This window comes from Mustela nigripes, chromosome 5, assembly GCF_022355385.1.
Source record: "Mustela nigripes isolate SB6536 chromosome 5, MUSNIG.SB6536, whole genome shotgun sequence".
Lineage (NCBI taxonomy): Eukaryota > Metazoa > Chordata > Mammalia > Carnivora > Mustelidae > Mustela > Mustela nigripes.
Window position 1 is genome coordinate 119482786 of NC_081561.1, and position 25732 is coordinate 119508517.

At 46.9% G+C, this 25732-nt stretch overlaps 1 protein-coding gene across 1 annotated transcript in view; it reads right to left on the minus strand.

Moving 5' to 3' along the window:
- SIM1 (SIM bHLH transcription factor 1) overlaps positions 1-24975 on the minus strand; it is a 74343-nt gene extending 49368 nt beyond the window's left edge. The window contains exons 1-9 of the mRNA XM_059401112.1: positions 24727-24975; positions 23390-24017; positions 13818-13900; positions 10286-10379; positions 9659-9763; positions 9417-9502; positions 8508-8707; positions 8174-8280; positions 7364-7511 (exon numbers count right to left, since the gene is read on the minus strand). Of these exons, the coding sequence (XP_059257095.1) occupies positions 7364-7511; positions 8174-8280; positions 8508-8707; positions 9417-9502; positions 9659-9763; positions 10286-10379; positions 13818-13900; positions 23390-23564 (998 nt within the window). The 5' untranslated portion in view covers positions 23565-24017; positions 24727-24975. The remainder of the gene's footprint in view (positions 1-7363; positions 7512-8173; positions 8281-8507; positions 8708-9416; positions 9503-9658; positions 9764-10285; positions 10380-13817; positions 13901-23389; positions 24018-24726) is intronic.
- Positions 24976-25732: the final 757 nt, after the last annotated feature.

A 25732-nucleotide genomic window follows, 5' to 3' on the forward strand; every position in this document is an offset into this window, starting at 1 on the left:
ACTTTATTTAATTTTCCTCAGTCCTTAAAAGGTGAGTAAAAATATCCCCATTGCACGGATGGGGAAAATGAGGCTCAAAGAAGTAGAGCTGTGCTCAGAGTCTCGTAGCTATAACACAGCAAAGCATATTCAAACCCAGATACATCTGAGACCAAAGCCCATGCCTTTCCCTTGCAGGTTGCTTCCAATGATACTGTGGGATTTTATAAAAACAAAATCACAATCCAACTGCAATATAACCTCCCAGAGTAAAAGTCACAGATGGTAAACAGATGGTCCAGCCTCGGCCAGACCCTAAGCATTGTCAATGCTCCATAAAAGTAAGTTCTCTTCTCACCACCCCCCTTGCCCTGCCATCACCATGGACCACCTTTCTCACCCCTGCCAGCTCCCTAGACCTCAGAATGCCTGAGGCAGGAGAAGGAAGTGGAGAAGTTACCCCCTCAAACAAGACAGAACGGAATTCCAGAATGAAATTCCTCTACTGATAAGCACTCAGACATTTCCAGGTTTCATCTAAACTCTAACCAATCCTTTCTGCAGGACTACTGAGGCATAGACACTGGCACTTCAACCCAGATGAATTTTCTATCACTACCTGCTCACCTGGAAAGATGCCACAAGCCCGTGAGAACAAACAGGAAAGCATTGGGTACATGGAAATAAGTAACAACCTCTTACTAAATCATCAAGACATGCATAATCCACCCACCCACACACACACATACATACACACACCTTGAATCAACGTAACAGTGTTCACGAAACAAACTGTGAAGTCAGACAAATGAAGTCAGAAGATGAAAACATACTTCTCAGGAGTTCCAGTAAAGTTTCATTTGCATTTGTCCATTTGCAATCACATGTATATCCCTGCCTTCAGGAAGTTAATGACCATGTTGTTCCACGATAAGAAGCAACCGTCAGAATGCTTTCGGCCCCAACAGCCAGAGAAGAGTGGTCAGGCTGGTCATTTAGCACATACCAAGGGCCTCCCCATAGGAATCTTTTAAAGAAGAAGTCCTGTGACTCAGCGCCCTCCAGGTCAGGCAGGGCAAGAACAAAGAAAGGAATGGAGGCCAGAGAAGCCTGGGGAGAGGGAAGCAGCCCAGTAGCAGCATTGCCAAAGGGCCAAGAATGACTCACTTATGCTGGGAGCCTCTGCATCCCAAGCCTCCCTCCACCAACAGAATCCCCAGGAGACACCATTTTCTGCCATTTTCCCTCAAAATTAAAAAAAAAAAAAAAATATATATATATATATATATAATATATACATATATACACTACTAGTATATATATATATACACACTACTAGTATATATATATATATATACACACACACTACTTTTTAAAAATATATATTTTATTTATTTATTTAACAGATCACAAGTAGGTGGGGGGGGGGCGTGAGGGGGAGGCGGGGTGAGGAACAGGCTCCCTGCAGAGCAGAGAGTCTGATGTGGGGCTCAATCCCAGTATGGTGGGATCATGACCTGAGCTAAAGGCAGAGGCTTTAATCCACTGAGCCACCCAGGAACCTCAAAAGCGGAACACTATTTAGGAAATACCCCATTGCCATGGGAGGTCATTTGTGTCTCCTCTGATGAAAAGGATGATTTAGCTTGCCAATCCACTGACGTTTGTTTTAACACATTTAACAAAAACATAAAATATTAAGTCTGGTTGCAGAAATGAAATACTTAGGAATAGCAAGAATGTATCTATGTAAACTAAAGGCAAGGAACTCAGGGAGAAACTGAAATGTATGCAGGCCACATTTTTTTCTTATAAAATGAAAATGTCCTTAGTGAGACAGTGGGGAGAAGATATATTTTTAATTGAATGTGACTGAGAAAAGAGCATTGCTAAATTTAAACCACTATATTGTCAATATCTGTACATATTTATGAAGCAGCAACAGAGAAACAGCTTTTTAATTTTCTATCATGAGATCAGATGAAAGCTTATCCGGCAGGTGGGTGGGCTGAACATAGGCCTCACCCATTTAAATCCATCCCTCTCTACCAGATATTTTCTCCCCTGCAACTACCTCTGCCCACCACCTGGCATACAGTAGGAGTCAATACCCCAGGCTTTAATCCTGGCTTCCCCACTTATTGGCATATCTGATGTCAGTTTCCTCACCTAGAAAATCCCTGCCCTCACCCTCATACAGAGCTATCAAAGGAGCAAACTAGGTAATGAATGTGACAGCTCTTTGAAAGAAATACTCAGCTTTTGTGATTATGCTATATTCAGCACTTGTAATAATAATAATAATACAAAATTCGTACATAAATGATGAATTCAAAACTAAATACAGATCATTTTGATTAAAAAATTACAATAAGTAAAAAGGATATGAAGGATAACATTATTTAAGTGAGTACTGGTGGTATGAACTATAAAACAGACTAAATCCCCGAGCACTTTCTTTTAATAAAGTGTTTTAGTAGTTATAAAATCACTATTAATTACTATTAATAGTTTTTACTGTTAAAAATTACCATTTATACAAATGTGTCTTCAATTCATTTCTGTAATCAGTCACTTACTTAAAAGATCATTTAAAAAGGACAACTGGGGCTTTGATGTTCAATATTATTATAATAAAGATTAAACACAATTAAGGATCAATCTAATTTACGGGTATACATTAGAGCATGATTATTATTTTTAATGATCAAAAAATTAAATCTAAGCAACTAGTGCTCCACAAATCCAAAGCATGAGAGTAAATTATTTTATATTTTGCTATGGCTTGTTAAGTCAAAAGGCATTTGACATTATTTGACATTATTTATAATATAAAAAATGGTTTTGTTAACCAGAGAAATAAAATCTATTTCTATAACTTTATATATTGTTGGTCAAGTTTTTAAAAAGCATTTTCTAAACTTTCCTAGTAGTAATAACAATTTAAATTAATAAAAAAATAATTTTTAATTTAAATGCTGAACTTCACTCAGCACTATCAATACACTTGAAAGAGCAAACTAACATGAACATATTTTAACATCTGCTGCCTTGTGATAAATTTATACATAAGGCTTTATAGTCACAGAATATGATAATACTTAAAGACCCTTTTTAAATGTGGTAACTAAAAAGATAAAATATTTTTAAAATAAATAAATAAATAAATGTGGGAACTACAGATGTTTTGTGAAAAGAAAAGCAAAAATATTGGACCTGCAATAATTACAATGTAGAGACCCCCTTTTTTTTTTCTTTTACATGAAGGAAGTTATGTCTCCTTTGGCATTTTGCCCAAACTTTTCTATAAATGCAAAGGATTACTTAGCAGGTAGTGTTGCATAGACCACTAATTCAAATTGTCTATTTGTTCTGCTTTTTATAACACTGAAATAGAAATTTTAACATAGAAAATTCCTATGTGTTCGATGAATCACTCTAAAGCAGTTTGTGAGATTTTCCACTAAAACAACATTCGATCCTAAACTTAGGATGTACGCAGAGAAGCCTCCCTCACCAACAAAAAATGGTTAAAGATATTAAGTCTGTGATTCCCAAGTTACCAAAATAACTCTCAAAATCTCTCTCTTTTACTTTCCAGAGAACAATGTCAGAATTGTATTAACTTATAATTCTTACTAGAAGTCTAATTTAAAATACACTAGCATTTACAACTATATCCCATGGAAGTCCCCTCACGAAACACCAACTATCAGTCAACTTACTGAGGTCATATATCAGTGAGTACTTGATGAATGTCAGTGACAGATTGTTTTTAATGGCATCAGTAAACTAGATCTCATGAACATTTTTGTAACCTTCTACACACATGTGCCGCTATAAATGGTACAGTAACTATGTAAGAGAATGTTATTTAAGATGAAGAATCATGATGTTTGTGGCTTACTTTGAAATAATTTAGTGGAAAAAGAATGCACATACACAGAGACATACATATAGATAGAAAAGGAGATAAAACAAAAATGGCTTATATTATAGACGATGTGTGGGTATTCACTGTACTCATCTCTCAATTTTTCTGTATGTTTGAAAAATTGATGTCCTTAAACATTTTAAAATGCGATTTTTATACTTCTATGATTTATCCTTAAAAGTAGATTTTTAAAGTTTTATTTTTATAACATATGAAGTTTAATAACCTAAAAAGAATCAAGATTCTTCTTAATTTTTCTAGAAATTACTATTCATAGTTTATTGGTTGTTCCACAATTTCAATTTTCTTCACATTGAGTACTAATGTTTTCCATCTGAACTGGCTATGAATATTTAGTACTACTAATTAAACAAACCCAAGGAAATATGAATATAAGAAAATTACTCAGTTTTTACACAGAATTCCTTATACTCTTCATACTTGTCTGGACTTTCCCCAACATTCAGTGTTACTAGACAGTATCTCCATTCATCTATCCTCCTGAAAATAATCAGGGAGAGTGGCCTGTCCTACTGAACACTTATTTCAAAGCCCATGGGCACTCAAGACCTATAAGAATGATTTTTTTTTTTCAATGTGGAACATAAAGCTAACAGGTATGTGTGTCTTACAGAAAATCACGAACTGGTCAGTCTTTTGGTTTGAGAGAAGCCTTTTGTTTTGTTTTTGTTTTTGTTTCTGAGTTTTAATGAAGAGCTGTATAAGCTTTAGGGACCCTCAAGCACCCAGAGAAAAATTAAAAGAGTTTTTAAAAATTTAATCATAGTGTCCTCTCCCTTTCCTCTGTAGATTTTCAGAACACCAACACGTGTGTGATGGTCGTACAAAGACGGTTACCTCAGCCTCTAAAATGCCTGTATTCGCAGATGCGGCTGCTTATTAGAACAAGGTTACTGAATATTTCTATTCATCATCACTTTTGTCAGATAATAATGATGAGTATTTCTAGGCATGTTTTAACTTCAACGATAAATTGGCCATCAGGAAATTTGAAAAAATGAGTTTCTTATGAATGCAGCTTCCATCAATGTCACTCCTTCATATAACCAATGCTTATTTAAAATTCTCTCTACTTTCATGATACGACAATCCCTGAAAAATGTATGCTACTAACATGTCTAAATTGGGAAAACATCTGGCCTGCCCAATTGTGGTTTTAAGTACATTGTTTGAGGTAGTATATTTGGAAAGAATTCACTTATCATTCTCAGGCTGCAAAGAGAACTAGCCTTGAGAACAAATGTATGTGGTAGTTCACTGCTACCATAGAGAATCAATAGCCATCTATTTAATTTGCTAAGACAATGTAAATTAGTAACTTCCAGCCAGATGTGTGATATACACATCAAACAAACTGCAACCTGTTCATTATGTCATTATGAAAATCCTGTCAACACACACAGAGCCACTTGATGACATTTCGTCTAAGGCAGTTTCCACATTTGCAGCTATAAAAATTGTCTTAAGAATTTTTATACAAAGGATTGGAGTTGAGGCTCATAAAAGGGTAATCAATTTCAGCTTTTCATCTTGCGTGCTTCTGTGTGTTTATTTCCATTTTCATTCCGAGGTATAAAACATTGAGAAAAATATGAGCCTTGCTATTTTTCCTTCTGAAAATCATTTATCCTCATTACATCTTTTTAATCTGATATAAAGTTGGTAGCCTAATCCTGCAGCTCTGGAGAAGTGTGTGAACTGAAGGACAGAGTCAAGAGAAGAAAGGAAGTACACTTATCCACTGGAAAACAGAACAGAATATTTCAAAATGACTCCAAACATAAATTAAGCTTACCCTTTGGGAGGTCTAACTTGCATTCTGATCATTTATGTGGGTCTGTGTGACTATATACCCTGCTGTTTGATAAAAAATGATTACTAACCACAGGCACCCACCAGAGAACAGAGTGCATGGATAAGAATTGTGATGTCTCAGCCATACAAAGCACCTTCTTAAAGAATGTCCATTTCCTTTCCATGGTAAGCAGACATAATTTTTCACTCCTTAATACTTTTGCTTCACAGAGTGGCTTATTTTATGAATTATGCTTTGCCATTTTCCCTTATGTGTACTTTGATAATATAAAAAATGCATTCATAAAATAGACGGTTTTATTTCATGATACCCAAAATATTGGTATGTTTTCGGCTCGTATTAAAATCCACAGCTTTCTTGCTACTACAAAAACCCAACAGTATTTATTTTAATGCCATTTATTAAATGAAAGGAATAAAAAGATTCCTCTTAATAACCAGCTATTATTCTTGAATACTGAATCCTCATTTAAACCAAAGTCATTTCTGAAGTCTATTGAATTAAAATTTCTTATTAAACAGGCCACAGAGTAAATAGTCTATTTCCAAGCACCATATTTTCAAGCACTACATTTTTAATTTGGTGATTTAAAACGAGGTGGAATGAGTGGAGAGTCCTCGTGGCCTATTAGTATAGTGTGATTCCAAACAGAAACCCTTAACTAACTTCCCAATGAGAAAATAGCATTTCTACTAAGCGCTGGGTGTGTCAATGCTTCCAGAGTAAATAACTCCTGAGGTCCCCTAAAATCACAAGAATTTCAGTGACTACCCAAAAAAACCCAGAAACTGTGCACACAAAAGGGCTCTTCATAAAGGCTTCAAACCTGAGCAATTCAACTTCACAAACATTATACAGAAGGCGCTTTCTTCACCAGCCGCACACCAGGCCACGTGATCAGCCTGCCGGGCCACACCGCGGACCAGAAATGATTATTGTTTCTAGAAAGAATAAGGTTCCTTTGCCGCCACCAAGGCCGTCCAGCCCAGTCAACTGTGCCCGTTGCTGGCACCCCAAGGCCAGCTCCTCACCTCGTGAGATGGTCCCAGAACGCGTGGGGCCTGGGCACCCGCCAAGATTCGTGGCATTAGCCTGGGTCCCTTTGCTTTCTGGAGGTTAAATTAACACCCGCCTGGTCACTTAAACCCCCATTGCGTTTCAACGGAAGAATCATTCTCTCAGAACTCTTAACTTTGGAGTCTCTGGTTAAAATTAAGAACTTCAAACCCAGATTTGAAAAAGTGAACCAGATGTCCTGTTTGTTAACCATAAATGGCTCCGTACGTCGGACCCTTTCCTCTCTCTCTCCCTCTTTTTTCTTTCTGCCGCATTAAGTTTTATTTAATGCAGAGTTCGCTTAAAAGGTTAAAAGAGAGAGAGGGAGCAGGAAGCAAATATAGACTGTAGATGGAAAAACTCCTAAATCTTTCCTTGGAATATAACTTTGTAAAGATAAACGTGCTCAAGCTGCTGCCTCCCAGCACAGCCTGCTGTGGGGTCAGAACCTGCCTGCGCCCCAGTGGACCCCAGTCTCCTCTAACCCGCAGTGCCCACCACCCTCTTGGAGACCAGGGTTGCCTGGAGTGGGCGAAGTGTTCCAGACTTGCACTCACGTGAGGACATAGTTGACGCTGACGATACAGTGTGGCCTGGAGGAGCGGCTGTTGTGGACGATGGTCGCATAGCTCTGCACCCATACCCAGCCACCGTGCTTCGCCAGGAACCTGTAGTACTTGGTGGTCACCTGCCCCTTCACGAGCACTGATGGGAAAGACAAAAGGCTGCTGGGAGTGAAGAATCAGCTGCTAATCCGGCCCAAATGCAACCCCTGGCGGTGGGAGTGCGGGTCCCTATGGGCCCTAATCGCGCCCAGGCAGGAGGGAGAGACAACCCCTACATTCCCAAAGGAATAGATTGTTCTGTTACTTTGCATCACGTCCTCCAGTCCCTAACGATTGGCAAAGGGGTGGGGGACGCTTAAAATTGGGGGATTTCCCCTTTCAGCTTTCTAACTAAGGAAGGTGGGGTGGGCAGCTGAACTCAGAGACTCAGGGTCCCTGTTCCTCGAAATTAAGTTCAAAGCAAAGCTCTAACAAAAGCCGAAGCAGGTCGGTGCACGTGAGTCAAGTGGGCTAGCTTCAGTTTTTATTCCTGTCTTCAGTGAGGTGTGCAGCGGGCAGGAGGGGAAGCATAAAACCCCTCCTGGGGAAAATTTACTCAGAAACTCGGAAACTCTTCCCGCGGACATGAAAGAAACAAGGTTGGTCTCAGCTTTGGAGCAGCCGCTCCCTGGCAAGGGCCTCGCACCACCACCCGGCTAGCAGGGCTCCCACCCTTCCGCTCACTGCGGACTGAAATCACGCCCTCTCCCCTCCCCGCGACGCGCGGGGCTGAGACCCGTGCGGGCAACAGCGGTGCCTTACGCAGGTGATGGGCGCAGCGCAGGTGGAAGGTGTCGCAGCCGTGCACGTGGTGGTACAGAGTCTTCTCGATTAGGTCCTGAGGTTCGTACCCCGTCAGCTCCGCCACTCTGCCGAGAGCAGGCCTCGCGGATGAGCTCAGAGAGCCGGGATGCCCCCCCACCCACCCCGCCCCGCCCGGGACAGCCATCTCAGACCTGGGCTCCCGCCCCCCTCCGCAGGGCCGCGTGAGTCGCCCCGTCTGCAGAATGGGCTCAGAAGGTCGAGGAAGAGCTCTCAGTCACTGAGCAAGACCCCTCTCCCGCTAGCGTGATCCTTTCCCGCCTCGGCCCCCCACCTGGAGTCCAGGAAGATGAGCTTCATGTCCAGGCTGGCGCGGAACATGAACATATTGCTGTGCAGCTTGATCTCCGTGACGGCGCTGGGAGGCAGCGAGTGGCCCACGGCCACCAGGCCCACGTTCTGGTAGCAGCCATCGAAGGGGGACATGTCCAGGCTGTACTGGCGGATCTTCAGGTAGCCGCTGCAGTGAATGACCTGCAGCGGAGGGTGAAAGGTGGGGGAGAGACTCAGCCCCAACCCGGAAACGTCTCCAAAAAGGTGGGTAAGGGATTGAAATACTCGGCGACCCCCCGGGGCCACAAAGGCCGGGTGGGCCTCGCCCCCGCACTGAGAGGTCCAAAGTTATTGGAGCACCAGCGTCTCAAGGAAATGACTGTCCTGCCCCACAGAATCCACCTGAGAGCGTGTAAAAATGCAGAGGCCTGGCAACACCTGCCGACCCGAACTCCTCAAAAGCGGATAGTGGGGCTCTGGAACCTGCATTCTAATCGTGCTTCATCTCACCGAACCGGAGAACCATGGATTCGAGCTAAAGCTCTGGTTCGTAACCCCTTGGGGTCGGAATCTGACGCTGTGCGTAAACTCTAGAATCCGCAAAAATGACCCACCATTTCAGACGCTTTGCACACCCCTAAAGCCCATTTTAAGCCCCAGATTAAGAGTCCCAGCGGCCCGGCCTTAACCGGACACAGTGAAACTAAGTCTTAAAACTTAGTAGCCGCCAAGTGTTCACAAATGACAACTCTCCAGGTGTTCCCGGGCAGGCAGCGCTGCGACGCGTGCGGGGGTGGGGATGCCGTCGGGGCAGTCGGGGACGCAGCAATGTCCCTCCCACGCCGCAAGCTCCTCTTGTCCTGCCCTTTTCCCCTACACGCGGGTCGGACCGTCCCTCTCAGCCACGCACTTTGTAGCCACCGCACGTGAGGCCCGCGTTCCTCTTGGCCAAGACGCACTTCATCCTCAGGAAGAAGGAGCGCTCGATCTCATACTCTGGGAGAGAGGAGCGGAGGGAAGGGCAGGCTGTGAGCCAGGGAGATGGGTGGTGCCGCGACCCAGTCCCTGCCCCCGCCCTTGCCTTGCCTAAGGGGGGGAAAAGCCACAAGCCAAGGGAGATGGGCCCAAGTGTCAGAGGCTCGCGCCGCTTACCCTGGACGAAGTGAGAGTGGTAGGGCTGATGGGCCGTGAGCACCGCGGTCATCTCGTCGTGGTCCGCGGGGTGGATGTATTCGTAAATGCTGTTCCCAGTCAGCTCTACCTGTAAAGAGGGGGGTATCAGCTTCTCCGAGTTGGAGGAATGCCCATGCAGGGCTAGAAGATTGGACCAGGGTGTCTACAGGGCTGTGAGGACAGGAGCGAAAGCTTCAGGGTCAGCCCTGAGTTTTAACCCAGTTGTGTGGTTGGCTACCTATTGCAGTCTATCTAAGCCTCAGCTTCCTCATTACTGTAATAGTAATTACAGTAATAGTAGTACTAGCAGTAGTAGTTCTCTGACAATGTTCAAGTGAACACATCTTTAGACTTTTTTAGACATTTTTAGACTTTAGTAAGCAACCGCCACCCATGGTGTTTGACTTATGGTAGGAACTCTAAAAGGTAACAGAATAAGGGGTGAGAATAGGGAAGTAGAGGAAAAAGGAGACGCAGATCTGCCAGCTGAGATGTTTCCAGTTCCAGAAATGCACATATAAGAGCTTTGGGAACGCACCCCGACCCTTACTGTGGGTCTCCAGCTCTCAGTATAAACATGGAAGGCTGGAGGTATGGACCACTCACCTACCTGAGAAAGACCCAGGTGGACTGAGGCTGTCTCTGAGATGTACATGATCTTCCCATCTGGGGCCACCACAAAGATGAAGCCATCCAGGGTCTAGGGAGATAGAAACAGAGTTGAATAGTCAGCCCCCTGGGCCATGGGGCTGAACACGAGAGATGTTCAGCCAGAAGAGTGGACAGAGAGGGTAGAGAAGCTGGTAGGACATAAGGCATAGAATACCTGCCACAAGAGTCCCTCTCTTGTTCATCCAAATATGTAAGCATCTGGGATATGTGGCCCACTGGGAGACGCCCGGAGGAAGGAGCAGTCAAGACTACTGCCCTCCAAGACTCAGGATCCACCAAAATGGATATCTATATCTATATGGATATAATGGATATCTATCACACACACACACACACACACACACACACACACACATAGGGGACAGGGACCACAGCCTACAAAAAGAGGTGGGTAGGTTCTTGGGGATGTTCTTGGATGATCACTGAAAGAATGAAAGGTTTCCTGTGTCAGTCTTGGAGGACTCCATAATGGCAGCATCCTATAATGGAAAGAGTACCAGCAGGGCTTGGGAAATGGGCACTGAGCCATATGGAAGGGCTGGTAGTCTGAAAAGTTTGTAGACAGAAAGAAGGCAGCTGCCTAGTAGCTCCAGAAAGAATCTGGGAAAGGGGGTTTAGGAAATGAGAGGCTTTCCAGGCAGCAAGTCTGTAAGAGTAGTGGTGTAGTGTTCACATATGTGTGTGTTTACATTGATGCATCAAACTGACAGACTTTCCGTGAAAGAAACTCCTATCCTAGACTTTTCCTATCCCCCTATCTCTGTGAATGAGGCTTTAGTCCGGGCAATGGGGACATAAGGATGCGTCAGATTCTGCTCTCAAATTGCTGGAAGTCCAGCAGCAGTGACCCGCTAAAGATAGACATGATGGCAGCACAGCTAAAGAGACAGGGCTGTAGGGGCCCAGAGGCTGAGTGGCCAGAGGCCTGGGGGAGAATCAGAGGGCCTAAGAGGAACTCTTTGACAGAGCCTTGAAGTGGACGTTTGAACTGGAGATGAGAGAAAGGGTATCCTAGGTAGAAGGAATGATTTGGCAGGGATTGGGGGGCAGGAGGGAGTATCTGGTGTACTCAGGCATGAGGGACTTGGTGTGCCAGAGATGGGCTAAGAAAGTACACCAGTGCCGGGTTTTCGGGAGAGTTTGAGATATCAATCAGAGGAATTCAGAGATGTTCCTGTAGGCATCAGGTTTCCAGCAGTTTCTAAGCAGGTAAGGAGGGGAAATAGCATGCTTAGGGGTGTGTGCGTGCACACGCTAGTGTCTATATTTCATTTTGTTTTGATTTTTAATGGCAGAATGTGGACAGTGATCTATAGGAGGAAAAAGTGGGGATGAAGATTTCAGAGGTGGTTGACCCTAAAATTGGGTGGTCACAGGCAGATGAGGAAGAGGGAGAGTTTAAGTCAAAGATGGTTCTAGTTGTGGAATTTAACAGTGGCAGAAAGAGAAGCTTAGAGTGACTTCAAGGTCATTGAATAGAGGCTAACACCATAAGCCCAGATTGAAAATTTAGGGAAGCATGGTGAGTTTTTCTATGAGTGGAAGACTGGAGGAGGGAAGAAATGAATCCTTGTCTTGGAGATGCTAAACTTCAGGTTGATGCAGATATCCAGTTGGCAGTAAGAGAGAACGGTCTGGAGCTCCAGAAGGGTGTCTAGCCTGAAAACCAGCTGGAGTCATGCAAATGTGGGAAAGAAGTTGAGGTGATGGTGTTGGCTGAGATTACCCTGAGGCCTTGAAGCTGTGAGAGGAGAAACAGAGGTGGAACTTTGGAGAAATGCCAGCATTTGTAGCCAGAGAGCAGTGGGGAAACCAGAGGAGCAAGCAGAGAGGGAGAAGAATCTAGGAAATTGTGCTACTTTAGAAGCCAAGGGAGAGAGTGAATGTTGAGTAAGCAGTATCGCCTCTGTCAGGGATTTCCCCAGAGGTTCTCTTTTCAGTGAGGTCCTCTGCAATGTCCCCATTTTAAGTGGTACTACTCAAACCCAGCCCCTCCCTCCCCTTCTTACTTTTCTCCACAGCACCTGTTATACTCCGTCATGTCCCTGTCTGGGTTGGCAAGGCTGCTGGCCTTGGAATGTAAACTCCATGTGGGCAGGACTTTCTGTCTGGCACATACTTGGCCCTCCTATATTTGTGGAATAAACAAAGTCAGGCAGGGTAAGAGATGAGCATCCTTATGCTGATATCAAAAGGTGATAGAGCCTGGCAGAGCACAACAGTTAGGAGAGATGCCAGACCGCAGGGGTGTGGAAGTGAGGGGAGCAAGGTGAGTGAGGAAACTGAGAGGATAATTAAGTTCTTCCGGAAGTGTGGGATGGAGAGGGAAAAGACGGGGCAAGAACTGGAAGGAGTGGAAGATTGTTTGGGTTTTGTTCTTTCCTTTATTTTGATGAGGGACATTAGAGGGGAGCATGGAAAGATGGCGGGAGAGTGTTGTTGAGCAACAACTGACGAAGGTGTCTCTGAGAAAGGAGACTGACAAGGCCTTTCTATTTAATTCAGAGGTTTGGAGGCCACAGGCCAGGCCTGTGAGGGAATGCTTACACTGGCCTTTCTGTGCTCTGTGGCACTAGAATCTCTTTTGTCTCCAGGACTGGGGTGGGGGGTGAGGGGGACAAAGTAGCAGCAGCGGGACGGGGAAGACATGAGATGCAGGTCCTGCCCGGCCCACGGGGAAGAAGCCGCTCAGAGTCTCACGGTGCTATTTGGGTCTGAGGCTCCCACATGAGGAGCTGGCGGTGGACATGGATAATGATAAGGGGCTAGAGGGTGGGAGACAAGTGTCAAGCCTAAAAATGCCACAGGGAGTTTTGCTATTTTAAATATTTGCTATGCGACTTAAACGGGCAACGGGCAATTTAAAACGGTGTACACTGCAAACAACGCTGTAATGGGCGCCTCCACATTGGGTAAACTCATTACCTGGGGAGCTGTATGTCTGTAGGCTAGGGTCTGCACGCGGGCTGGGCTGGCCTGGGGTGAGATTTCAGGAGAGAGAGGAGGGAGCTCGCAAGCTACAGGGAGGAGACGAAAGAGTTGCAGACCCAGCTGGATCTGGAATGTGTGGACTGAAAGCACTGATGGGCGTTTCTACCAGATTCCCGTTATTCCTGTGTAAATCCTTCATTTCTGGTGGTTTTGCAGCTTGGCCCAGCGTGCTCGGTTCTTTTGGCGGAATGGTGTCAAATGGCCACCTCCCTCGGTTCAGCCATCCTGGTTTGGGACCTTGAGGGACTCCCTTCTAAACCTAGCGTGCTCATTGTCACCTTGCCTCCCTCTCTGCCTGGAGAGGTGCCATCCTCACCCAATGAGGTTAAGAGCTCAACGTTTTAATTTTGGAAGGAGCTGTAGGGACTGCAAGAAGTCCACGTCTGGGACCCATCCCATTTCCCTAAAGATCAAGAAGCCCAGTGCGGGGCCAGGCACCTGAGCCCTCAAAGCCTGTGTGCTGACGCGCCATTACCTGGAGCAAATGGGAGCCCAGTTCTCTGCCCACGTTGTCCAAAGGGCTGGTGCGACTCGAGTGGCCCCACGCCTCGCCGAGTCCTGTAGAGACAAAGAGACAACCTTTAGCGATGGGACTCCGACCTGGCTAGCAATTTGAGTCTAATCTCTCCGTTATTGTCACACACCCCCCAAGTTCGCACACACGACCCGATACCCTCCGAGATCGACCGCACCGGGACCTCCTAGGACGCAAGCGGGTAAATTTCGGCCCCGCCCTCTCGACTTATAAAGGACTGCTTAGAGGTCAGGCTCCCTCTCCCCGACCGGCGTCGGTTTCTCCGGGAGGGCAGGGCCCTGGCTGAGAGCCCCTCCTGGCAGTACCCCAAGTGGCTGAATTTGAGGACCGCCTGTGTCCAGAAGGGGCAGACACCGAACCCCCGCGGTTAACTTTTGCATAGGTTCACTAGTGTGGTTAGAGGGGTGAGGGACACTGTTTCTCTCCCAAAGTGTCATCATCTTCCTTATCAGGAGGCCGAGTGTGTCCGCACATCCAGCAAGTGCCAGGAGCGAGTACCTGAGGCTTAGAGCAGGGTCCAGCTGGTCCTTGGTGGGCTTTCTCATTGGCTGCCAGGCTCTCCAGCCATTTTCCTCCCCTAGCCCTCTGACTTCGATTCCCTCCGTAGAAATCCGTTTGCTTGCGGATGGTTCCCAGCACCAACATCCCTGAACAATCCTTCTTCCTCTGCTTCCCCTTCTTCCCACCCTGAGCCAGCCCTCGATTTACACATCCTAACCTTGCCTTTCAAAAAAAAAAAAAAAAAAAAAGTATACCCTTTTTTTGAAGTTGCTTTCAAGTGCTTATACCATCTTAAGCAATATTTCCTGTTCCCTATTGGATATAGACAATCATTCAGTTTCTCTACTTCCCAGGCACCATCTATTAACAAAGACAGCCCCTTTCTCTCCTGGATGCTACCACGTTAAGATCTTTCCAGGCTTTGCCAGAAATCATTTCTCCGATGATGCCTAAAAAAATACAATTCTCTGCATACCCATGGCTGATGTTTTAAAAAATTAATACGGAATCTGCTATAGTACCTGTTTGCAGAAAGAAAATGAAAAAAAAAAAAAGGCAGAGGAAACTTAAGACAGAGGTTATACTACCTGTAACTACTTACAGGTAATATTTTTTTTAACAGTGTTGCTGCTGAAATTAATTTTACTAGGTAGTTAAACTCTTTTATTCTTCCACCAATAAACAAGGTTTAACATGACAAAAAGAGGGGTGATTTACTGATTTGCTGCATTAAAGTACAAATCACCATGAAGTACACAGTGACAGACACACTCACATTGTAATATGGGGGTGAGGGCGGATCTTTCGGAATAAAACATGGAGTTGGACTCTTAAAATGTGTTGGCCAGAAGCTGCTTCCTAAGCAAGCGATCAAAACCCTGGTAACGAGTAACCAGGAGCGCCCCTTAAGCTCGAATCGGGTCTTTCTGGGTGTTTGCACATCTAAATAAATCTAACGATTTCCCCACCGCTCTGCAAACACTGATGCTCCCCGCCCGCCGCCGGACTCCTCTCCCTCCCTCGCCTCTCGTCAATCCCTCCTGCCTCTTTAGCCCGCCCCAGTTTCCCTCCCAGGAGTGACACTACGGCCCAGATGCTTTGGTCCTCCTGGACTGTTTAGGAGAGCCTCCGCCACAGCCACCTGTACCCACCCCTCCGCCGTGTCACCTTCCCTTCGCTGCTTGGGTCTCGGCCAAGCTATCCAGCCTGGTTTTCCGGCACGACGCGTTCATTTTTCTCATCGTTGCTCACACACACACACACACACACACACACACACACAAAAGTGGCGGAAAGGAAGATGGGGGTTGTTGGGTGAGGAGGCCAAACTGGGGGAAAGGGAAAAGAACCTGCTGGGAGAGCCGGGGACGCGGGTGGCGCTGGCCGGTGGGCGCCCGGGCCCGGCCGAGGCCTGGAAGCGCCAGGCTGCGCGGGGGCGAAGGGCCGGGACGCTCCCGGCGCCCGGGGAGCAGGCAGAGGCCTCCTCGCGTCTGGAATCTGGTCTTCCGGAAGGGTGCGAAGCTTGCGCTTGGGGCCAGCAAACGTCTTTATTCTAAAATGGTGAAGTTCTCCCAAGTCGGCTGGAAACAGCCCGGGAACGGCCTCCCGACCCGAATCATTTGAAAATCCCCGAGCTGGGCTCGGGGTTAAGTACTGGTTCCGAACTGCAGCGCCAGCCTCTGCTGTTTGTTGTCTCGGGTTGCGGCCTCATTAGTATGCGCCTACGAGGGGAAAATAAGACTTCCCCGCAGGTTACTAAACAGCCCGCCTGGCGCAGGTTAACAGGGGCCTCCCTCGCCCTCCCCTGCCTCTACCCCCACACCTTTTAGGGAACCTTTTGCTTTCACGGAGCATTGCCTCCTCTATGTTTGCGGTTGAACTCGCCGCCGCACGGTTTGGTCTGGGTTAATGTTTTATAAGGCACTGGCTGCCTTCCTCTACCTGCCAGGCTTTCCTGACCTAATCCTAGGGCTGAGCTCGCCCTTCAGCCCTCCCAGAACACCTTCGGAAGCCCCGGGTCAAGGGTTGGGCCTCCCGAAAATCCCGCAGTGGGCCAGGGACCCCTCTCCCCGGACCCCCTCACCTCCTGCCCGCGGTGACGCGCTCCCGCACCCAATTTCAGTTGGCGAGGGGGGTAAGCTGAGATTTCGTTTCTGCACTTGACCTACCGCAGAAAATTCACAAATCCTTTGATTGTCTGTTTAAAATGAGGAGGAAACCAGCTCCCTTTGCGGCAGGATTACAGTGGGAACAAGATCTAAAGATTCTCTTGTAATTCGGTGAGGCCGAGGGAACGGGCTTTTGCAAAGGAGAAAAGGAGCTCTGCGAGGGAGGCGATAACTAAATCGGGTTTTAGACAAAAGGATTTTCCCCAGCTAAAGTGGCCGAAGACAAAGGAAAACATAATCTATTTTGGAAGATTTCCAAGATATGCCACATTAACCTTAGCAGATAAATTTTGCTTCTCCCCTCCCCGCTCTTTCCTTAAAGTCTGGTTTATCATATTTACATAAGTAGTATTAGAAGGGATGTATCTATTATGGATCTAAAGGGCTAGCTCACATTTCATGTGAAAACCCCGGGCGAAGTTTCACTCTTACCCTCAGTGCTCGGTTGAGGCATTTCCATTTAAATACCCCCTGACCCAAGGATTACCTCAATGGACTGACTGCACGGGTTTTGTAATTTCCTGAAAATGAGATTTCGATTTATAAAACAAGAAACCAATTAGTAACCAAATGAGGCGAAGTAGATCCACTAAAATTGACCTAATCCCACAGGCACAATTTAGGCCCGTTCTTGGCGAATGAATGATGAGCCCCAGTCTAGCGTGAGCTCAAAGCATCATCCAGCTGTGTTATTACAAGCAGCAAAAATAAATTGATCGAGCTTTTCCTTCGGAATGAATTTCATGCCCTTGACAAAATATAGATTACAGACCTGGCATCAGTGCCTCCTTCACTCAGACAGGAAGAGGAGGAAGAGAAGAGCTTGGTCTACTGTTCTTTTCCCTTTTTCTTTAATAAATAAACTATATCTCAGTAGAAATGTGTCCTCCTTATAGTAGTTCCCAGAAAGCTTCATCTGACTGCAGATCCTGATACACCTTTTAGGCAGTATAGGAATTGGAAGGGGACTGGAAGAGCTGTCCCAGGATCTGACCACAACTTGGTGATTGAAATGGGAAAAGCCCTTCCAAACTCTGCTCCTAACATAGGGTCCCGGGGGGGGGGGGGGGGGGGGGGGGGGGGCCTTGTCTCAGCCACCTGGGCTCCTTCCACCACCCCTGTCCAGCAACTTATCGGTCTTCCTGTTAGGGCTTCTGGGGCCTCAGAAGCTGTGCTCACTGAGGAAGAGAGGGACGGAGATTGGGGGCCTTTAGACAAGCCCGTAGACAGCCAGGAGTGGTCACTGGATAGAAGGTTGCTTCCTGTGACTAGGCATACCCACCCTCAAGCCTCGGGCGCTGTGACCCTCCCCGCTTGAGGCCCCCTCCGGCCACCTGGAGGGTGTGGCCAACCTCCTGAGCGCGAGGATCCAACGCCAGGCCGGGCTTTGTCCCGCGCAGCAGCCAGGACCCTACCGTGTGTGTGTCCCGAACTCCCCTGTGTGTTCTGCAATCCGCAATGGCAGTGAGTGCCGTGCTCTCCCATGCGCGCCTCTGAGACCCCTGGCCGCGCCCCGGGAATCCACTAATGTTAGTTATAAATCTGGGGTGGAGACTGATGGTCACAGCATTGATTGTCTCTGCACCCTTGCTGAGCTCTGGCCCTGGAGCTAGGGCTTCCAAGTTGGGATGGAGCAGGCCAGCCAAGCTGGCCTTCGGCGTCATAGGCTGCAGCGAAGGAACAGGAGCTAAAGGGTTTCAGTAAACTGTGGGACGAAAATGCACTCGGGGTTGACAACAGTGCCTGCGTGACACTGAAAAACGTCAAGTGGTGTCTCCCCAGGGCTCCAGGTCTTCAAAAGTGGCCGGGAGGGACAATGCCATCGCCCCAAAGGCAGGCGCGGGTGGGCGGACGGGGTTGCCCCGCTGTTCAGGCGTGTCAGGCTTGTGTTCCATTTTGCGGCCGGACTCGACCGCCGCACTACGGTCCGCTCCGGCAGGATCTTGACTTCGGGTTTAAACAGACCGACCTTGGGGCAGTGGCCCGGGCAGCACGAATAACAGAGGGAGCACGGCCGCACCGGCCCGGCCTCTGCTTGGGCAGGCGAGCTGGAACGTCCTCGAACCTTGGAGAGCAGAGACCTAGTCTGGACCGTGCGGAGATTCCAGCTGGCGCCCCCTCGGCTTCGGCCCCCCGCGGCCGGGACAGAATGGGCCTCACTGCGCCAACCTGGCCTGCGAGTAGCAGCATACAGGCTTCTCCCCGCTGCGTGCTTCGTTGCGTACCCGAGCGCGGCAGAGGTTTCTACAAGGTCTCTGTCTCCAGTCTGTCCCGAGCCACCAAGGAAGAGCGACTCCGCACCGGACCGCCTCCCGGATGGAGACTCCATGCAGAAAGTTTGCCCCGCGCTTCTCGAACAGTGTTTTAGTACTAAATAGCCAGCCCCCTTGCTAAATACTTGACGGTTGTCCTCCCCCCATGCAAAATTTAAAATTCCTTGAATCAGAGACCGGCAATGGGTGGACAGCTAACATCATAAGGTGTTAGTTGGCTCCAAACCTCATTCTCTTGAGAAATACCTGGGCCGACATAGAGAAATGCAGCCAGAATCCGTGGGCTCGAATTGTGTCCACTTATGTGTCTGCAAAAGCTCCAAGCTGCCGAGATTTCCCCCAGGTTTGAAAAATAACTCCCCTAGAAATCATATTTGTCCTCTGGAAATTTAGTGTGATTTTAGCTTCAGGTGTGCGATTGTACCCTGCTTAAAAGCAACTTGCTATAGCTTATAGTGCCCTGTTTTGCTGTTGTGATTGTTTTTATTAGTCACTACTCCCTTTAAAGAAAATAAAAGTATATTTTTCATTGATCTGATCTACAATTTCTAGCACATAAATCTGCCTTGCAAATGCTCTGTATGGAGTTTAGTTCTGCACTCTACATTTTAAGTCAACATCAAAACTGGAATTAAACAGAGAAAACCAGCGTGGAGCGTAAACTGGGCTTAAAGGCTTTTAAATGAGAAAAACTTCTGTAAGAAAATAAACATGGAAACCTAATGCTCAATCATTTCCCCGAGCAGCAAGAAAAACAGCCTTAAATCACCCATCCACGTGGGAAATGGGGCCTCTTTTTCTCTTTCAGTTCTGGGCCTCAAAAAAATATAAGGCGATTAATGATTTCAATCTTGAGGTGAATATTATAGAAAGGGTCTGTGGAGGTTTCTTTAATCATTCTTGTCCTTCCAGCCTTTGTAGGGACTCCCTATCATGCACAGTTACTAATTTCAATTCTGTGATTATTTTTATTTTCCCAAGACATCTTTACAATGAATTGGTAGTGTGATGTTACCAAGATTCCCACTGGCTATAGATCTGAAAACATGTCTGATCCTTTCAAAGGTTGTTCAGCAAGCCACTACACCCCCAGTCAAAACTGTATTATATTTGGATAACAAATAGATATGTCTTTTTGGTTGAGTTTGTCTTATTTTGCACACAAAAGCACACCATCTCTCTTTTTTATCCTGCTTTTCTAGCTTTGGTAACACTAAAGACATACATTTCTCAAGTTTTTTCTTTGCAAAGTTATTTCAGAATGGAATATGCTGCCAATGGGAGATACGCAGTTTTAATGATTTCACAGTAATCTTTCCTGCGTTTTTTTTAAAAAGTATGAAGCCGCCGATCTATTGCTTTATTCTTAGTTATTCCAGCCACCCATATACTGTTCCTATGTTCTCAATCTCTCGTTTTTCTTTAAAGAGCTCAATTTTATCTACTCAGATAAGTGAAAGTTGAAGTTTGCCCCTAGACAAGGAATCTACAGGAACCTGGGGGAGATAGGAACTATTGGGGGGTTAGCTATATTTTAAGAATTTGTTTATTTTTTCAGATATAAGTATGGAAAGATTTCTGTTTGTTGATTTAAGTCTTTTGATATTAATAAGTACTGTAGATGAAATGTAATCTGAACCAAAACGGTGGCGTTTTATAGTCATTGTTGTGCCTATAACTGAGATGTCATCAGATTTATGATTATTTTAGATTATATACCTTGCAAAATCCCCATGTTATATGTGACAGAATGCTTACCATGGTGAAATAGCTATATTTTACTCCATCCTTAGAACAAAATTTAAGACCTATATGTTCTGGAATGGGATCAAGATAGATGTAAACATGAACTACATCTTCAAATTCTTTCCATTTCTCGTTCCTAAAAAGGGTTACTTCCACAGAAAGCACCCAGTTTCCCCCACTGCCACAGACCCAGTCTTGTCTACTCGCTGTCTTCACTGCACAGCTGAACCCAAATCTAGCACCCTCTGCAGGTTGTGCCTGGTTTTGCCGCTTATGATTATTCCACTCCTTTGAAAGATGTTGGGATTTTGGCGGGGGGTGAGGGGTTGTTGTTATCGTTTAAAATTTTAAAGGGCTGTGTCTGGGTTTTGGATTTTTGAAGCTGCTCTATCCTCAAAATTAAAACCTCATCCCTAGGAGCCAGCTGTTCGGATGACCCTGTCCAACTCACCGGTGGAGACTGCCAGTGAGTTATGAGCTCAACAGTAGCCGGAGAAATAAATGATGTGCCCAGAGTTCACACATCGTCCATCCCGTCCTCCCCATAAACTCACTGGAGTCCACGGGAGAGGGGAGAGGGGAGGGGCCCGGGCTCTGGAAGCCGGTGAGGGGGCTGCAGAAAGCACAGTCGCCTTAAAGTAGCCACAGGGGATCCGCCGGCCACCAAGGGGAACCCAGAGGGAGTCTTCGCCAGTGCTCTCTTTAAAAATAAGAAGTTGGCTAAGAGCTTACTTTCTGTTCTTCCTACTTATCACGCGATTTATAATTTGTGGAGTTAGCACTTAAGACAGCTTGCTCTCTTAGAAAACAAAACCAAAACAACAAAAACCAGCCGGAAACCTTCCCCGGCCGAGCCAGCAGGGGATCTGCGCGACAAAGACGAGCGCCCCCAGCCCGGCAACTCCCTGGGCGCCCCCAGCCCTCTTTCTGTGCCTGCACGGGAACGCCGATCCCCTATTCTTTTCCTCCCGCGATTACCCGGAGCCCCACAAGCAGCACCATATGCTTCTTCTGATCAAACAGCGAGCGACATCGGCATTGATAATTGACGAGACCCGCTAGAAATCACGCAGAAAGGGAGCCCACTGAGACCACAGGGGCTGACAAATCACTGCTAATAATCCTGTTAGGAACAGCACGGCCAGCCGAGTTCGCAATAGCTTTATTTTTATAAAGTAGGCGCTGACAGTATAAAGACAACGAGATCTCTTAAAGAAGAAGAAGAAGAAGAAGAAGAAGAAGAAGAAGAAGAAGAAGAAGACGACGACAGTGTAGCATAATAGTACTTTTCCCACCAGCAATTCTCAGCACAGTTTGAATGGGAAATATGGTTTTTACTATATAAGTGCCCCCTTTCTTTCTTTTTCTTTCTTTCTTTTTTTTTAAACTTTTCAGTAACTTTAGGTTTTGATTTCTCTCTTCCTGTGGTTTCCACGGTCAAGTGAGACTGTTCAAGGAACTGCTTTAAGACAAAACAACTATAACACTACTTGTAGTTCTCTGGTAAAACTGAACTAAAATTTGAAAGTCTTCCTTTAGTGCCCCTGGCTAATTTGTCGACATGTTTTGTGAGATTTTGATTCAGATAATAACTTCTAGTCAAGATCAAACAAAGTGAAACTCCAAGCCTGATAATGGCTATTTCCTTCCCATTTCCTTAAAAGAAAACAGTAGACCCCAAACACCCAAAATCAACAATAACATAAACCTCTGTGGGTCAAATAAGACATTCTGGTTTGTAAATAAACAGGGTTCTTTCTCCTGGAATTTTTTGTTTGTTTTGTATCCTCTCCTTTATATTTCCCAATCTTTCTCCTCTAGCAAAGACACATCTAAAATACTTTTTAAAAATCTGTACATATTATTTGAATGTGGGTAAAGGAAAGGATGGGGAGAAGGAAGAGAGAAGTATTCTTCTCCTAGTAAGTATATATGGTTTTATACAGGGCAGTGTTCTTTGAAGGCTGCTCTGTCGTCACACAGTGAATCTTGATCATCTAAATACATGTTTTAAATCATGACCAGCTCAGCTGTTCTTCCTTCTAGGCCTTAAAAGACAATTTTCCCAGGACCCATTTGCCAACCTGCCTCCTAGAAGATAAGTTTCCAAGCGGGCTAGTCTTCTTGATTCAACCTTAAGTATTTGGATCCTAGCCTATTATCTCAGAGATAATACCAAACTCAGAGTAGCAAATCATGAAGCCCCAGAGTTAGTTTCAGAATCTGTGAGTGTCTCAAAAACTCAGAATAAATTTGCTATAAGCAATCAAGAGACTGGGTAAATCCAGGACAAATTTGTTCCTAAATATGCCTGCCTCTCTTCTGTAGAATTACAAACTTAGAAATTATTATTAGCTTAGCTAGTTCCATGTCCATGGGTCTATCTATATGGAGCAAAAATACAAGAATTTGGCAATGTTCCTGCCTCCTGCTAGATACAATTCTAACAAGAGGAATTAAAGAAAGAAAGGAAAAAAGAAAGAAAGGAAGAAAGCAAGTCAGTCAGTCATGTTTGGATTACTTGTACTTTCAGTTGAGCTCAGTATCTGAAGTGTTGACAAAAGCACTGTTGGGCTGCATCCCAACCAAACATATCCGATGCATGGGAGAGAAAGTATTAATGGGGAAGTAGAAAGGGCCACAAAAAGGCAACAGCAATCTAAGTTCAGAGAGGTCCTGAGTCAAGCAGCCACGCTAAACTTCCCTTTGCAGAGAGTGTGTACATACGTGTGAATGCACTCTTCTGTTCAGTGGTGTAGGCTCACTCACTGGCAAACCTCTACCCCTTCTGCCTTTGAAATTCCATCTGGGCAGAGTTACTTACCTTCTGGGAACACAACTCTCATTTTGAGATAGCTGGTGGTGAGCCTGATTATGGATGCTTTGTCCAGCTGCGAGGTGATAGCTGAGGGCAAAGGCAGTAATTTAGCCAGTTCATAAAATTCACTGTTTTCCTTCTCCCTCCTAGTCCGGGCAGCATTTTTGGACTTCTCTTTCATTGTGTCTCGTTCTCCCTTTCTTCTTACAACATAAGCTCCACAGATTCATCCAAAAGCAAAATTAAACTCTCAATTGGAGATCATATTGGCAAACACATAAAGCCTACTTTGAATGAAGAGACGGAAGTCTTTGCTTCAGTGTACTGATGTCAGTGAAAGACCAACGCAGCGAAGAGAAAATTATTTTCTTTAAAAATACGGGACGCGAACGTAGGAAAGTTGTTGATCCACGGCAATCAGGACAATCCTAGGAGTCTCTGGGTATCAAATGCCGGCGGGACCCCTGAGAAGCCAGCCTTTTCTTCTGTTCCGCGCGGCCAAACCCGGTCCCCAAAAAATCGACATAATAATCCCCGACGTTTGCTCTTCAGTCCTGAGGCATTTGAGGCGGCTCCGAGCTCCTTTGGGAAGAACTTGGGAAGCACAGGAACGCCGGACAACTCTCTCAGGCCACTGTGAAGACAACAGCATCAGAGCATAAGGGATCTGCAGCTCCGCAATCACCCATACACTCCCCGAATTCTGAAAAACGGCCGGAAAGGGCCTCAGCGCGCCCCTCCAGGCTCCGTGTTTGTTTGTGCGTATGTTTGTTTGTTTGTTTGTTTGTTTAAGATATGGAGGAATCAGGGGCGAGACTGAGCCCCCTGCAAATAATGCTCGCATTCCCTCTTCCATGCCAACCACATTCTCCAGCCCCCTGGGAAGTTGCCCAAATAACAAAATGCATATTTTTGAAGACACTTAGCAGACCCTCAGTCGCCGGTCCCCGTGCCCGCGCCCAGGCCAGTCGCACGTCCCAGAAAGCAGGGTTCCACAAATCAGAATTCCTCCACAGTGCTCAGGCCGCCTTTCAGGAGCCCCAGTTGGGCAGATCTGGAATTCGGCTATCTCTCTAAATTGGGTCTCAACTCTCAGGGATTCCACAAAAAGTGGCACTTACGCATCAAGTCCCTCGGGACTCCCAAGGCGACCCAGGGCTCTCCCTGCCCAGCGGGAGCGGCAGCACGCCGGGCACGGCAGCGCCAGGTTAACAGGTGGCACATTCATGACAGCCCCTCGCAGGCACGGGGAGGGGGGCGGTGGGAGCGTCCCGGCCTCTCCCGGTCCGCCGCGGAGCTGCGGGTGCCTCTGGGCGGGCGCAAGGTGTCTTCGCTTCACCTACCTTCGGTCCCCGCCGGCGGCAAAGGGTGCAGAGGCGCCCACCTCTTAATTGTACTCATGCCTACCATCCAACTCCGCCGGCCTCTCGGCTTCCCACCGGCAAGAGAGGAGCGGAGCGCGTCCTGGCTCCCTTTTCTTTTCTCGGTCATGAATTGGGGGAGGGGTGTGTGGGAGGGGGGGGGTGCAGGCTTTGGGACGGGTGAGGTGGTTTTAGAATCCTCCTCCTCGGTAGTTGCTACGAAGCCAGTATTATTCCTAATTGGAAGCCGAAAACGCCCCCCTGTAACTTCTTTATAGCTCACGGGGTTTAGCTTCAACTTCACTCCCGGGCTCCCTCTCTCCCGCCCTCCCTTAATGCCACTCACAAACTTCCGCGCGTCCCATTGGCTCCGCCTGCCGCGGGAAGAGGCGCTCATTGGCCCGCCGGTCTGAGTGACGCGAGCACGACCCGAACCACCCCTGCGCGCCCCGGCTCCTGGCTCGCCTCTCGGCTACCCGCGTGGCTGCAGCGCTCCTGACGAGCCCTGGGCACGGGTGTCGGCAATGCCCGGCAGCGGCCGCTGCTCCCGGCCTCCAGGGGCCTCGCGGGTGATGTGCAGGACCCTCGCTTCTCCGCTCTCCCTGGGGTCGAGTGGCTACGCACCCCGTCCTGAGGGCTGGCCCCGCTGAGCCCCGCGCTTTCGAAAGCGGCTGGCTGCGGCCTGAGGTCGCGGAGGTCGAGCCAGGGGCCTGGGGCTCCCGGCGACGAGGCTGGAGTCGCCCCGACTGCGGGCGCGAGTGACCCAAAGGCCGAGTTCGCGGCCGCGCCATTCCCATTGGCAAGTGGTGGGGCCCACTGCTTGCACCAGCCGGTGTTGCGCTCTTTCACGTTTTTCTGAAATCCCAGCTACACTGAATTCATCGCCGGAGAAGATTACACGCACGCACACACACACACACACACACACACACACACACACACCTGTCTTTAAATTAATCCCAAAGAGGAGAGTCTTTCGAAATGGCTC